Source organism: Esox lucius, chromosome 15, assembly GCF_011004845.1.
Source record: "Esox lucius isolate fEsoLuc1 chromosome 15, fEsoLuc1.pri, whole genome shotgun sequence".
NCBI lineage: Eukaryota > Metazoa > Chordata > Actinopteri > Esociformes > Esocidae > Esox > Esox lucius.
This window is the reverse complement of record NC_047583.1, coordinates 20,482,078-20,496,943: the sequence shown is the minus strand read 5'-3', so window position 1 is coordinate 20,496,943 and position 14,866 is coordinate 20,482,078. Positions and strand designations below refer to the sequence as shown.

The following is a 14,866-nucleotide window of genomic DNA, read 5'->3' as shown; positions in this document are numbered from 1 at the left end:
ACAGTCAAGGGCATGTATATTCCCCCCATCATCCTCAGCAGCACATAACGCACCGGCGCTCATGTTGGATTAGGTCACAGCCCTGGTTAGAAGCCCAGTAAGGTCGGTCAGATAGGAAGCAGTAGAGTTCATAGCACAGAGATCATACACTACCAAAGTCATTGGCAACCGTCTTGGAAAACCGCCTGCTTTTGGACATCACTGCAAACGTGTTTTAAAAAGACAAAAGCAAGTGTAAAACGTCATTGCATTTCCCACGGCCAGAACTTTTGGAAGGAATGACGCTAAGTGTATTTTATTAGATGTATCAATGTAATACAGTACCCTTCTCTATGAACCTTTGCTGTTTGTGTTCATCGTCTGAATTGAAGGGAGATGTGGAGCCTATATTGTAACAACAAAAGCTTGTTTCAACACTCCGTTAGAGACTTGATACCCAAAAGCAGCTAAATAAATATCTCCTTTGTAACTGTTTAAAAAAAGAAAAAAAGCTTGACTGCATTTTGTATTGGACAGTAAAACAGATAAGGATTTGTTACCTGACGTTGGTGATTTGTTGCTTTTCTCCTCTGCAGCATTGTTCCCATCATTGTCACTGAGGGCTGTGAAGAACAGACGTGTCTCAGAACAAAACCTTTTCTACATCTGAAGACTGTTGCTCACCATTAACTAGAATTTAATTGAGTCCAAGAGATTCACAGAACTCTTAGACGTAACAGTAACTAAGGTGAGCTGATAAATATTACCACACTAAGGCAATATTCAATGACTGCAATGTTTTCCCCAAATTCTCCTAACCATATACTTAACAACATGTGACAACAAAAATATATCGTTATAGTGCATAAAAACAAAGGCTGACTGAAACAGGGTAAGAAGAATCTTAAATGAGAGAGAGAGAGAGAGAGAGAGAGAGAGAGAGAGAGAGAGAGAGAGAGAGAGAGAGAGAGAAGGAAAGAAAGAAAGAAAATAATAATATTGATGGTGATAAACTAGATGACTTACGGGAGTTGGAAGAACGATAAGTCTGTTTCACAGACTTACAAAAGATAGAAAGGCGGGACATGTAAGACGTCACAGACCGAATGTCTTTGTCTTTACAAAGCCACAGAGGGAGAGAGCAAAGAAAGGTGAGACAAAACAATGAGAGGACAAAATAATGAGAAATCATAAAAAAGGAAAAAAGACAAGGAACTGAGGGGCTGGTAACTGGAATATTGTTCTAATCAATACAAGATGGTGAGACTACTGTGAAGGAATCGAAGGTTATATTAGATGTTAAGCAATGTGTTTGTAATACAGGAGTACTGAATCCAGTGCTGAACCTCTGAAGGCTCACTTATCCAAATATGAAATTAATAAACACAAAGAACAGCCTGACAGTTAAGAGCACAAGATAAATACATTGTAAACATACATTTTGGGGTCACTTAGAATCCATGAAAACAATGTGAAATGAGTTTGAATAGGAAAAATAGCTAAATTAATAGGAAATAGTCATTGATAAGGTTAGAAATAATTATTTTTAATTGAAAAAATAACTGTTCATCAAACCCTGCTCAAAGAATCCTCCACTTGCCGCAATTACAGACTTGCAGACCTTTGGCATTCTAGTTGCACATTTGTTGAGGTAATCTGAAGAGATTTCACCCCATGTTTCCTGAAGCACCTCCCACAAGTTGGACTGGCTTGATGGGCATTTCTTACATACCATACTGTGGAGCTGCTCCCACAACAGCTCAATAGGGTTGAGATCCCGTTGTAGACAGAATACTAGACTGCTTCTTCCCTAAATAGTTATTGCGTAACTTGAAGCTGTGCTTTGGGTCATTGGAGGAAATTGGCTCCAATCAAGCGTCGTCCACAGGGAATGGCATGACCTTGCAAAATGGAGTGATAGCCTTCCTTTTTCAAGATCTCTTTTACCCTGTACAAATCTCCCACTGTACCACCACCAAAGCACCCTCAGACCATTACACTGCCTCCACCATGCTTGTCAGATCCCATCAAGCACTCCACCAGCATCTTTAAATTTGGTCTGCATCTCACAAAAGTCACCTCTTCACTGTTGTTGTTGAGATTGAAGACCTGTTGAAGACCTGTGAGGCATCTGTTTATCAAACTAGACACACTAATGTATTTGTCCTCTTGCTCTGTTGTACATTCTTTTCTGGTTAGAGCCAGTTTGTGCCGTTCTGTGAAGGGAGTAGTACACAGCTTTGTACAAGATCTTCAGTTTCTTGACAATTTCTCACATGGAATAGCCTTTACTTCTCAGAACAAGAATAAACTAATGACTTTCAAAAAAAATAAATAAACAGAACATGCCATTGGAATACAGGAGTGATGGTTGCTGATTGTGGGCCTCTTTTTTATTCAATGAAAAAATTGTTTCCAACTACAATAGTAATCTACAACATTAACAATGTCTACACTGTATTTCTGATCAATTTGCTGTTATTTTAATGGAAAAGAAATGTGCTTTTCTTTCAAAAACAAGGAAATGTCTACGTGACCCCAAATGGTAGTGTACATATACAGATAGAGTGATTCTCAAAGTGATTGGTTTTGAGGACCGCCTGTTCTAGACACATTCACAGTGCCATATTCATTCTATTTCTTAATAATGGACTTCACTGTGCTCCAGAGGATATTCATACCCCCGATCGGTGCATGGTTAATCAGAGTGCAAGGAGATCCCATAAATGATGAGCATCTACCGAGCCGCTGAACAGGTGGACAGCCCACCAGTGACGCCCCCGGTTGACAGAAAGCTGCTACTGCAGGGGGTGGGGTATTCAAGGTGTGATGCCTACTGTCTACCAAGAGTCCTCCTCCTCTAGCTTAATGACACTGGACTTTAGACCATACCTTTGAGTCCACACCGCAAATCACATTCATCAACTGCCAAACATTATCAGTTATTATTATTCTACAGAACATACTTAAGTCATTATCCCTTGCTGCTTCAAGGAAACGATTAATTAGAAACGTACTTCCTTTCACATTTCTGAGAACGCATACCGCAGCCTACCCAAATGAATATTAAGAGGTGATATTGGCAGGGAACCCCTCACCTCCAGAAGGCTGCCGCGTCTTGCGGGGGGACCGGGGCTGTCTCTGGTAGGGCTCCGAGGGACTGTAGAGCTCCGACAGGCCCATGTTCAGGAGGAGGGTCTTCTGTAGGTAGTCCACCACAGCCAGGCCGTTGCTGTTGCCGAATGCCACACTGAAGAAAAATGACAACGTTATGGTGTTCACTGGACTGGTGTCATCTGCAGTTAATCTATGAACAACCCAAAGGGATTTTTCAATTTGAAATACAGTATTCAATTTGTGTAAGATCTCTGTCTAAATACAACAGCAGATGATGTGTCAAATGTACATCTTAACAGTCAAGAATACAGCCGTTTGCTCTGGCAATCAGACAGACAATTACAGAGACGGACACAGACAGACGGACACAGACAGACGGACACAGACAGACGGACACAGACAGACGGACACAGACAGACAGACACAGACAGACGGACACAGACAGACGGACACAGACAGACGGACACAGACAGACGGACACAGACAGACGGACACAGACAGACGGACACAGACAGACGGACACAGACAGACGGACACAGACAGACGGACACAGACAGACGGACGGAGAGACAGATCAACTTACAGGCCATACGAGGAATTAACAGCCAGACTGGTGATCTGCTGGGGGGGTTCGCCACTGACCCAGACCAGCTGAACCACTAGGTCCACCTGGTAACCTGGAGATTGCTTCAGAGGGGAACTCCGGACTCTTCAGGGAAACAACACACGAGGATCAGATGACATACAGTGTGACAAATTCTCAGTGTGTAGCAAACCAATCTTTGACCTACAGCTTCATATTGTTCACCATTTTCACCATTTGATTTATCTTACATAGAAACAACTACTCATTGTCGTCTGAGCCCCTTGTGGATGGCACAACAGCAAGAAAATTAAACCGTGTGGTTCGTACTTGAGGCATGGCACGTTATCCCGGGGCCCTTCATCGGTGGTGGACTGCTGGGTCTCAAAGGGATCTCTCTCCTGGCTCGGGCTGGCAGAGGAGTGGGCGGCTGGGGTGGAGGGGGTGGGAGGATGATCTGCTGGGTCTGGGGAATCCACATCGTTCAGCTCGCACTGCATACGCACCTCCAACAGCTGGGGAGAAAGAGACAACAGTAGTCAGTGCATCGTTTTTTCCATTTGTTCTATTCCGTAGACGCTCTTATGCAGAGCGGACTTGCGGCCATAAAATCGAGTCATGAACGAGCAAACATGGAAAAAGGTCGATTGGATGATTTTAGAGGTTGGACGACCCACACGTATGCAAAATACTGCACTGATATCACATGCAGAAGGGGGTTGCTATGGTTACCTGCACCACCTCAGTGGTTATTTCCAGTTTGCTGAACCTATAGACGATGACGTGGGCGGAGACTCCGGCCACACACAGCATCCTGCTCTCTGGGCACCACGACAGGGACTGGATGGCGAACGGGTCCTCGTCGACTATCTCTGTGTTCTGCTTCTCCTCCTTGGCACCCTTCAGAGACCTCTCAAACACCTTGGCAGTCTTCAGTTTGTACAGTACTTGGAGCATTACTGGGAAGGGGACATTATAATGAACGGTCAGCCAGGCGTCATTGCTTCTAAATGCCGCCTAAACACAGGGTCTAGATACCATGTACACAGGCAAAATCTTATTCCGTTGCTTTACAAACCATTGCGGCACTCTTATTTCATCGGACAATAACATGAAAGGAATCCAATCAAAGGCCACTCACTTGCAGAAGCATCCCAAAACTTGATTGATCCATCAGCATGTCTGTTCATGGCAAAGAAGGAAATTGGCTAAAGCTTTTTTGGTTAACATGAATGGCAAATACATATTTGTGATTCAGATGAAGTTAGGTGAGTTTTGCTCAACCAGACCTATAAAGAATTAGGTATAGTGGTGAATTTGCCGTCCCAGCCTTCATGTAGGTGCTCACCCAGTTATGATGATCTCAGGGTAGCTCAGAGTGCCTTGGCCCCAGTTACCACCACTGATTGGCCATTCCTGGAAATACAAAACAAAGCAAAAGGCATTTACTATATAACAATATAAGGGTTAATCCCATACATTACAATTCTTTATGTCCTATTCCAATACTATGTCCCTGAGTGCATATTTAAGTTATATTGTAATATATGATTACTTCATAAGGCCTACTTGACCATTTTCAAAAGGAGGAAAACATTACCTTTTTACTGTAACCTTGTCTCTTTTGCCGGGAGCCCACAGAGTAAAGTGCAGGTATGAGTTCAGGAGGGCAGTCGGCAAAATACTCCACACATGTCACTGGGGACTCGTGGATCGACAGAGGGTACGGGTTCTCAAATATTGGGTACCTGTCAAGGCAACAGGCTCTGGTTGTATGACCCATGTATGTAGAAGAGGATTACTTTATTGTCCAAAGTACACAAATGTCCAATGAAACTGTTAATCCATATTCCAAACCCCCTCCATCTACCGAATGTAAAAGTGCAAACAGAAGTGGTAACAATAACATGTAGAATAACGACAACACTCACCCAATTTGTCCAAGGTCGATTACAACTAAATCCTTCTCCAGCAGGACCACCACTGCATAAGGCTCCTGGAAGTCTGAGCAAGCAGAATGGAAAAGTGAAATGAAAGAAATCCTAACAACACTGTTACATATGGACTCATTAAGCAATGCAAATGTTTCACTGTCCAACTTAAATTAAAGCTAGCTCCCCTCATGGAATATAAAACAAATTGAATACAGCAGAGCTCTATATTGCCATAATTTCACTCATTTGAATATACAACTAAAAATGTCTGGAGTAAATGTAGTTTTTCCATATTCCCCCTCAAAAACTCACGTTGCTTTGCCCAGCATGTTGCTTGTGTATTTGATCATAAACTGATAGGAGCTATGGGGCTTGCCTGTGTGCAATCCCTAAACGTTACCTCAACAATTGTACCTGCTACACAGCAAATGCCCTACACTGTAACTCACCATTTGGATACAGTGTTTATGTAACAGTGCTATACTATAACTCACCATTTGAATACAGTGTTTATGTAACAGTGCTATACTGTAACTCACCATTTGAATACAGTGTTTATGTAACAGTGCTATACTGTAACTCACCATTTGAATACAGTGTTTATGTAACAGTGCTATACTGTAACTCACCATTTGGATACAATGTTTATGTAACAGTGCTATACTGTAACTCACCATTTGGATACAGTGTTTATGTAACAGTGCTATACTGTAACTCACCATCTGGATACAGTGTTTATATAACAGTGCTATACTGTAACTCACCATCTGGATACAGTGTTTATGTAACAGTGCTATACTATAACTCACCATTTGGATATGGTGTTTCACAGAGCGTTAGGAAGTCTACGATGGGATAATCCATCTCCAGGACGGCGGTACTCTTCCCGTGCATCACTGTAAGACAGGCTCTCCTGCAGCATGTGTCATAGGACAGGCCTCCAGACATTACCATGAAGGCGTCCCTGGATGATAAAAATGCACATTTGATAAATAAATCGCACACTCAAGCATGTTGTCAGGCCCCAGACGGCACACTGAGTAGGTCCCTGGAAAAGATGGATCACATGGCCACAATTTTTTTTGACTGTTCATTAGGTCACTCAAACGCTCACCCAGCTCTTGTTGTTTTGTACTCCACTTTCAGGATAGGCTTGCATGGTTCTGGCTTCTTTCCATCCTTGGGCTGCTTACCTGCAAGGGAATTATGCACAAAAGAACATTTGTTCAATACAACTGTACAAAACGTGAATGGAATCAAGTTGAACCTTCAGATTAACAAGTCATTGGAAATCTTTGTTTCCAGTGAGCGCTATAATTGTGAAGTGGAAGCGTATAAGAGCAACAACAGCCCAGCCACGAAGTGGTAGACCTCCCAAACTCCCAGAGCAGGGTCACCAAATGCTGAAGTGCATAGTGCTTCTAAACTGCCTCTGGAAGCCTCATCAGCACGAGAACTGTGCGTCGAGAGCTCCACAAAATGGGTTTCCATGGCCGAGCAGCTATACACAAGCCTCACATCAATGCCAATGCCAAGCGTCGGCTGAAGTGGTGTAAAGCACGCCGCCACTGGACTCTGGAGCAGTTGAAACCTGTTCTCTGGAATGATGAATCATACTTTACTATGTGGTAGTCTGATGGACAAATCTGGGTGAGGTGGATGCCAGGAAAATGCTACCTAGCGGGATGGCAAAATCTCCAAATTCCTCCAAAACCTTTTGAAGAGCCTTCCCAGAGGAGTGACGGCTGTTACAGCTACAAAGGGGGGGCCAACTCCATATTAATGTCCATGGTTTTGGAATGGGATGTCCAACATGCTCATGTAGGTGTGATGGTTGGGAGTCGGCATACTTTTGGCCATATAGTGTATTTGACCGGTCAGTTAGAATTGATCCAGCTCCTTTTGATAACCAGAACCAACCGCTGAACTTCCTGAAAGGTCGCTTTCATAAAAATAAAGAAAACTACGTGGACCATCTTAACTGGTTGACAAAAACGTGTTACCAGACATAATCTTGTCTAAGAGAAAAGCGAGCAGTGTCCAAACCTCTAGTCCAAAAAAAGTATGCGTCTTTAGACCTGTGGTTTTATGTCCCTGAGCAACCAAACGTACCGTGTGGTGTGATGGTGATTACAGGCTTGGTGGGGACCCGTACATTCCATGTGGTCAGAGTTCCATCCGAGTGGCTGCAGGTGAACTGTTTACCTTCATGGTGCCAGGCTACAGAATGGATGGCCTGGAGCAGAACACAGAGGGACAAAGACGGCGTGTAGTTAATGGTCGTTTCATAGCACAGTGGGTAAGTAACTTAAGCCAACGGGTCCTATCTTCACAGCAATGGGATCAGGAATTCTAATCCAGTTCAAAGTGCGTATTTGAGCTACAGGTATTTGGGCTGTGTTGTCGGCTTTGTGCATCTGTCCGTGCCAACTACTCAGTCTGATTAACTAAACGGGCTAGAGGGTTATTTGTGAAGCCATGGGGTGGATACCAGAAGGAGAAGAAAAAAAAAAACATTAAGGCTACAGTAAAGCCTGAATGGATAAGGAGAAAAAAAATGTTTTGTGAAAAGGGAGATTTTTGCATTAACTATAGTCCCAGTAGATAACAACAGTGACTATGATAGTATAGAAAGCTCAAACAGCTGCTAGAAAAACTCCTAACATATTATTTTCCCCAGGAGAAAACATTTTCTCTACCTATTGCAAATTCCATTATATCACTTGTTTGCTTTGTCTGTCATCTTTTATTTGTCAATAAAACTCATTAACGCAACTGATAGTAACACATACTGTACAGTTGGTCAGGCTGGGTGTTTTGTAAAAGCACTTGAGCAGTGACAACTGCTGATGTAAAAAGTGCTTAATAAATACATTTGATCGATTGATTGGTATAGAAAATCTGCGTGTAAATAAAGCAAGAATAAGTCTGATTTTGTGTTTTAATTTCAGGCTGTATAGCAACAAAATGTAAACATTTTGAAAGGAGTTGATGCTTTTTATACCCACTGTATGTATTGTGACTGTAGCCCTGGTTATGATGAAAAGATAATGTCAAGACACTTCATTGTGAGGCAAAATATTAAAGCTGGACAAATGAATGAAAGTCATATTAATGAAACTGATGGGATCTTGGGATTGATGGGGTTATATAAACACATTCAAAAAGATTATCTCCAAAACATTCTCCTCCCTCTCCCAAGAGCATTGTTACATCATCAGTTTGAATACCAACAAAATGATACATTACTTGCAAATCAAGATAATATTTTGAATTGAGCATCAACAAAATAGCCCCAGAACAAGGATCAATAATAGAGCATGGAAAATAAAAAGCAGAATAGTCCCATGTGTTTCTACTACTAATCTACTTTAGTCCATCATCTAAAGGAAACATAGAAATATACCTTACCTCGTCATAATTGTAACGGTAGTCAGCTTTTTTGGATTTCAGGTCCCACAACACCACGGTCCCACATTCAAATCCAATCAAAATCTGCCAAAATTAAAGAAAAGAGAGAATAATTTACTTTTTCAGTTGTGCATTTTTAGTAAAATAATATCCCTTCTATAAACTGTGGCTTATACAGTGAGGGGAAAAAAGTATTTGATCCCGTGCTGATTTTGTACGTTTGCCCAGTGACAAAGAAATGATCAGTCTATCATTTTAATGGTAGGTTTATTTGAACAGTGAATCCAGAAAAACGCATGTCAAAAATGTTATAAATTGATTTGCATTTTAATGACTGAAATAAGTATTAGATCCCCTCTCAATCAGAAGGATATCTGGCTCCCAGGTGTCTTTTATACAGGAAACGAGCTGAGATTAGGAGCATACTCTTAAAGGGAGTGCTCCTAATCTCAGTTTGTTACCAGTATAAAAGACACCTGTCCACAGAAGCAATCTCACTGTACACAGATTTTGAAAACCCTAAAGTCGACATCAGTTTCCACCAGCCAACATTTTCACAGATGTTTGCTTGACAACATAGAGGACTCAGAAACTCATGTAGCAAATATGATGAAATAAGCGTTACAGGGTTTTGAAAAACAAATGTTATTCTCCATAATAAATAAAATAAAATAAATATGGTAGCGCCCAATGACAGATGTTTTATATTAATGTACAATGTAGGTATGAGTCATAATTCTCTTGGTGGTTTATATATGGGTGCAGTTAATACTCGGGTTTGTATACACAAAGCTATAAAATGAATGGTGCGGCCTATACACGGTGCAGGGTATAAATGGGGAATTAGTGTAGCATGTTGTAGATAATGTGCAATATCTTGAAAACTGAATGAAGTTACTACCTTTCCTTCGTCCATTGGGTTATCACTGATATGGACCACAGGCCCAGGGTGAGTCTTGGAGGACCTGAAGGGGAACAGGGAGTGGACAGAACAGCCTAACTTATTTTAAACAGTGCACTACTCTAGTTTCTGTTACAATTAAATAGTCCTACATTTCTTGATGTAGTGTACTACTTTTTAACATGGGGGCCTTTAGGAAATAGGTTGCAAATTGGAATAGTCAAAGAAGCCCAAGCATTACATTTACATTGTTGTCAATAATTTCACTATACAGTTTTAATGATTTTTTTTTTTGGTAATGGGGACCAGTGGGAATCGAACCCACAACTCTAAGGATGCGTGCATGTACCAAATGAGCCAAATGGCACAGTACAGCAGATAAAAAAAAAAAGAGAGAGAGAAAGAGAGATAGTCAGAAAGACTTACAGTTCGATGGCTTTGTTCCACATGATAACATAGCCTGAGAGTGTGAAGGACTCAACATTTACGATGTGGATGTTTCCTTTCTCCGAGCCAATGTACAGCCATTTACTCTGAAAGGGCAGGTGACAAAACGTGATCCTGTAGGGGCAAAGGGTACATTCATACAGTGACTTCGTAAAGCATTCAGCCCCATTCACTTTCTTCACATTACGGGGTGTTATAGACTACATTTAAAATGTATTAAATAAAACAATTTCCATCCATATACACATAACCCCAAAATGACAAAGTGAAAAAAAAAAAAATTCACACTAATGTATTGAAGATAAAAACTGAAATAGGGGCAGGGCAGTTTCTTTCATTCTTTCTTTCTTGTTGGCCCATCAACAGCTTCTTCAGATTACATGGGGACCATTGGTGATCTTCAGGTCTCCCCATAGATGTTCCATGGGATTCAAGTCCAATCTTTGGCTGAGAAACACAAAGAAATTCACAGGCTTGTCCCAAAGCCACTTCCACTTAATTGTTAAGCTGAAAAAATATTTTCCCCAGACTGAGGTCCTGTGTACTCTGGATCAGGTTTCTCTGTATTTTGTTCTGTTGATCCTTCTCTCAATCCTGACCAGTCTCTGCTGCTGAGAAGCATTCCCACAGCATGAAGCTCCCATCCCCATGCTTCACAGGAGGTATGGCATTAGCCAGGTGATGAGCGGTGCCTTGTTTTTGAGTGAGTGCCACTCCACCATAAAGGCCTGAGTGCTGAGGAAATGGTTGTCCTCTCTGCAGAGAAACTCGGAAGCTCTGTGGCCATTGGGTACTTAGTCAACACCTCAGCAAATACTCAGACCGGCCCGTCTGGCACCAACAACCATGCCACGCACAAAATTGCTTAAATCACCTTTCTTTCCCATTCTGACATTCAGTTAGCTCAGGAGATTGTCTTGACCAGGACCACACCCGTAAATGTATTGAAGCAACTGCCATGTGATTGCCTGATTAGATAATTGCATTAATGAGAAATTGAACAGGTGTTCCTAATAATCCTTTAGGTGAGTGTAGATTTATTTTCATACTACCAAGGGACATTATTTTACATATCAGAAAAAGGATCCATAATGTATGCACAGTGAAACATTTGCATAGAGTAAAAGCAGCATGAACTCCTATCTGGCAGCAAGCAACTGACTGGCTGAACTAAGTTACTTCTTGACGGGTAACTTAGTTCAGCCGGATGGCCAACTATAGGAAGAGTCTTGGAGGTCATAAACATTTTCCATTTCACAATGAAATACAAATTTCAAAGAAAATGTCAATGGGATACTGTTTGTAGATTGATGGTAAGAAAATGTCTAATGTGGAGAAAGATTAAGGGGTCTGAATACTTCACAAGGGCACTGTAAATCAAGTGGTGCATCCAGCACTAGTATTAGGCGATAGGAGCGAGATGTGAGACTTTGCCGTCATACCGTCACACACACTGTACATGTGCACAGGTACGCCTCAGGCTGTTTCATGGTGATAGTCATTGGGGAAAAAGGGAGAAGTGGAGCATTGTGTTTCAACACAAATTTTGCAGAGTCTAACGTTAAAGCTGAACAATACACATTATACAATAGATCCATTATCAAAATCAATATTCATATGAAACGTTTCACAAATCATTAATGTTATTGTTATCAAGCAGATGCAGCATGGACATTTTACCATGAAGGGATGAGAACAATTCATTACTGATAGTGACTCAATGGTTTTTATTTTTTATTTACTGTAAACTTTGTCTAATCTAGTTGTTAGTAGAGATCATAACACACACACACACACACAGTTCTTAGGCAATTATTATATTTAGACTGGCATGCACTGTAGGCAATCATATGTTGGTAGCCCAACTATCATGAAGAATTATAGCACACAGTAAAAATAAAATTGGACTACACCACCCACAACAGCCAAACAATTGTAACGTTGTTAAAGCAGACCAGCTTGCATTTGTGTGTGATGTAATAGTGAGGTAGTGAAATCAGTCGATCCTTATAGGTCTGAGTAGCCATTAACGGGCATGCCTTGAATAAACTCAGTACTGTTCACACTAGGCGAAAATTGCATATTTGTGTCAGATCACACTCAGTCACTATAATAAAATATCAACTGTACAATGTCACACAGTAAACTCTCATAACCCAACAACAAATACACAAAACAAAACAAACCTCAGATTATACACTCACCTAAAGGATTTAGGAACACCATCCTAATACTGTGTTTGACCCCCTTTCGCCTTCAGAACTGCCTTAATTCTATGTGGCATTGATTCAACAAGGTGCTGAAAGCATTCTTTAGAAATGTTGGCCCATATTGATAGGATAGCATCTTGCAGTTGATGGAGATTTGTGGGATGCACATCCAGGGCATGAAGCTCCCGTTCCACCACATCCCAAGGATGCTCTATTGGGTTGAGATCTGGTGACTGTGGGGGCCATTTCAGTACAGTGAACTCATTGTCATGTTCAAGAAACCAATTTGAAATGATTCGAGCTTTGTGACATGGTGCATTATCCTGCTGGAAGTAGCCATCAGAGGATGGGTACATGGTGGTCATAAAGGGATGGACATGGTCAGAAACAATGCTCAGGTAGGCTGTGGCATTTAAACGATGCCCAATTGGAACTTAGGGGCCTAAAGTGTGCCAAGAAAACATCCCCCACACCATAACACCACCACCACCACCACCAGCCTGCACAGTGGTAACAAGGCATGATGGATCCATGTTCTCATTCTGTTTACGCCAAATTCGGACTCTACCATCTGAATGTCTCAACAGAAATCGAGACTCATCAGACCAGGCAACGTTCTTCCAGTCTTCAACTGTCCAATTTTGGTGAGCTCGTGCAAATTGTAGCCTCTTTTTCCTATTTGTAGTAGAGATGAGTGGTACCCGGTGGGGTCTTCTGCTGTTGTAGCCCATCCGCCTCAAAGTTGTGCGTGTTGTGGCTTCACAAATGCTTTGCTGCATACCTCGGTTGTAACGAGTGGTTATTTCAGTCAAAGTTGCTCTTCTATCAGCTTGAATCAGTCGGCCCATTCTCCTCTGACCTCTAGCATCAACAAGGCATTTTCGCCCACAGAACTGCCGCATACTGGATGTTTTTCCCTTTTCACACCATTCTTTGTAAACCCTAGAATTGGTTGTGCATGAAAATCCCAGTAACTGAGCAGATTGTGAAATACTCAGACCGGCCCGTCTGGCACCAACAACCATGCCACGCTCAAAATTGCTTAAATCACCTTCCCATTCTGACATTCAGTTTGGAGTTCAGGAGATTGTCTTGACCAGGACCACACCCCTAAATGCATTGAAGCAACTGCCATGTGATTGCCTGATTAGATAATTGCATTAATGAGAAATTGAACAGGTGTTCCTAATAATCCTTTAGGTGAGTGTAGATTTCTTTTCATGCTACCAAGGGACATTATTTTACATATCAGAAAAAGGATCCATAATGTATGCACAGCAAAACATTTGCATACAGAGAAAGCAGCATTAACTCCTATCTGGCAGCAAACAACTGACTGGCTGAAACCCAAAATGGTAGGCTTTTTCAGATGCACCCAGCGGCCCTTCAGAAGTAATTAAAATATAAACCTATGATGTAACACTAAAAGCCAATGAGCATGGTAACTATGGTATCCAGCAGTTATAGCGGCTATTGACCTGACTGGGAAAGAAGCAAGATTCAACAGCAGCAATGTGTGCCCATCGGTTATCCTATTAAGTGCACTCATTTTGATGTGGCTTAGTCAAACGCAGTGCACTTGAATGGGAATAGGATGCTATTTGGGGATGCTGACACAAAAGCAGTGAGGATGAAACAAGACAAGAGAAGACCACAAATTGAATATTCAATTTGAAGACGTGTGGGTGTAGAACAGCCTATTTGAATATAGCTATTGTGCGTCTTTAGCTTATTCAAATATGACCAACGTTTATGGTGTACATACCTCTCCCTGTTGAATTTGAGTGTGTGCAGGATAGCTGGCTGCTTCTGCCTCAGATTCCACAGGTGAACGCTGTCATCAGCTAAGGCACTCACTAGCGCCCCCTGTTGACCGGTGTTATAGATGATAATTGAATTTCCACATAGTAAAAAATATGTTACAAAGGCATTTTCAGCCAGTACCTTGGGGAAATAAGGGTTAACCAGTATGCCCAGGTACAGGCGACAGGTTGTTCAATTTACCAGCTCAGGGATTGTAATCTAACCTTTCAGTTACTGGTCAGATACACTAGTGAGCAAATGTAACCAGATACATGAGAGGAATAGGGCAATGTGGATAAAGAGAGTTAAATGGATGAGGACCTGACAGAATCCAAGGCTTTCTCAATTCCGTAATTCCAAAACACTTAATTTTTCCCTTTCACAAAACCCATTGAATGAGAGGACCTAGCCAAGGCTCCCCTTTCTAAGAGGATTGTTCATAAGGTGAGAACAGAAGCAACAAAAAATTGAGGAAAAACTG

The 14,866-nt window shown here is 41.6% G+C and overlaps 1 protein-coding gene across 8 annotated transcripts in view; it reads right to left on the bottom strand.

Annotated features, from left to right (window-relative positions):
• The window catches only part of stxbp5b (syntaxin binding protein 5b (tomosyn)), a 34,359-nt gene that overhangs the window by 10,702 nt on the left and 8,791 nt on the right, over window positions 1–14,866 (bottom strand). For 3 of the 8 annotated variants that reach the window (XM_029125725.2, XM_029125724.2, XM_029125728.2), the window contains 18 exons: window positions 14,348–14,448; window positions 10,352–10,486; window positions 9,926–9,989; window positions 9,025–9,108; window positions 7,726–7,849; window positions 6,728–6,806; window positions 6,423–6,577; window positions 5,611–5,683; window positions 5,280–5,427; window positions 5,028–5,095; window positions 4,821–4,861; window positions 4,412–4,638; window positions 4,010–4,194; window positions 3,680–3,805; window positions 3,078–3,229; window positions 540–602; window positions 325–384; window positions 154–201 (listed from right to left, as the gene is read on the bottom strand). In XM_029125725.2, coding sequence (XP_028981558.2) covers window positions 154–201; window positions 325–384; window positions 540–602; window positions 3,078–3,229; window positions 3,680–3,805; window positions 4,010–4,194; window positions 4,412–4,638; window positions 4,821–4,861; window positions 5,028–5,095; window positions 5,280–5,427; window positions 5,611–5,683; window positions 6,423–6,577; window positions 6,728–6,806; window positions 7,726–7,849; window positions 9,025–9,108; window positions 9,926–9,989; window positions 10,352–10,486; window positions 14,348–14,448 — 1,933 coding nt within the window. The remainder of the gene's footprint in view (window positions 1–153; window positions 202–324; window positions 385–539; window positions 603–3,077; window positions 3,230–3,679; window positions 3,806–4,009; window positions 4,195–4,411; window positions 4,639–4,820; window positions 4,862–5,027; window positions 5,096–5,279; window positions 5,428–5,610; window positions 5,684–6,422; window positions 6,578–6,727; window positions 6,807–7,725; window positions 7,850–9,024; window positions 9,109–9,925; window positions 9,990–10,351; window positions 10,487–14,347; window positions 14,449–14,866) is intronic. The other 5 variants (XM_029125727.2, XM_029125730.2, XM_029125731.2 and 2 more) reach the window with 2 other exon arrangements.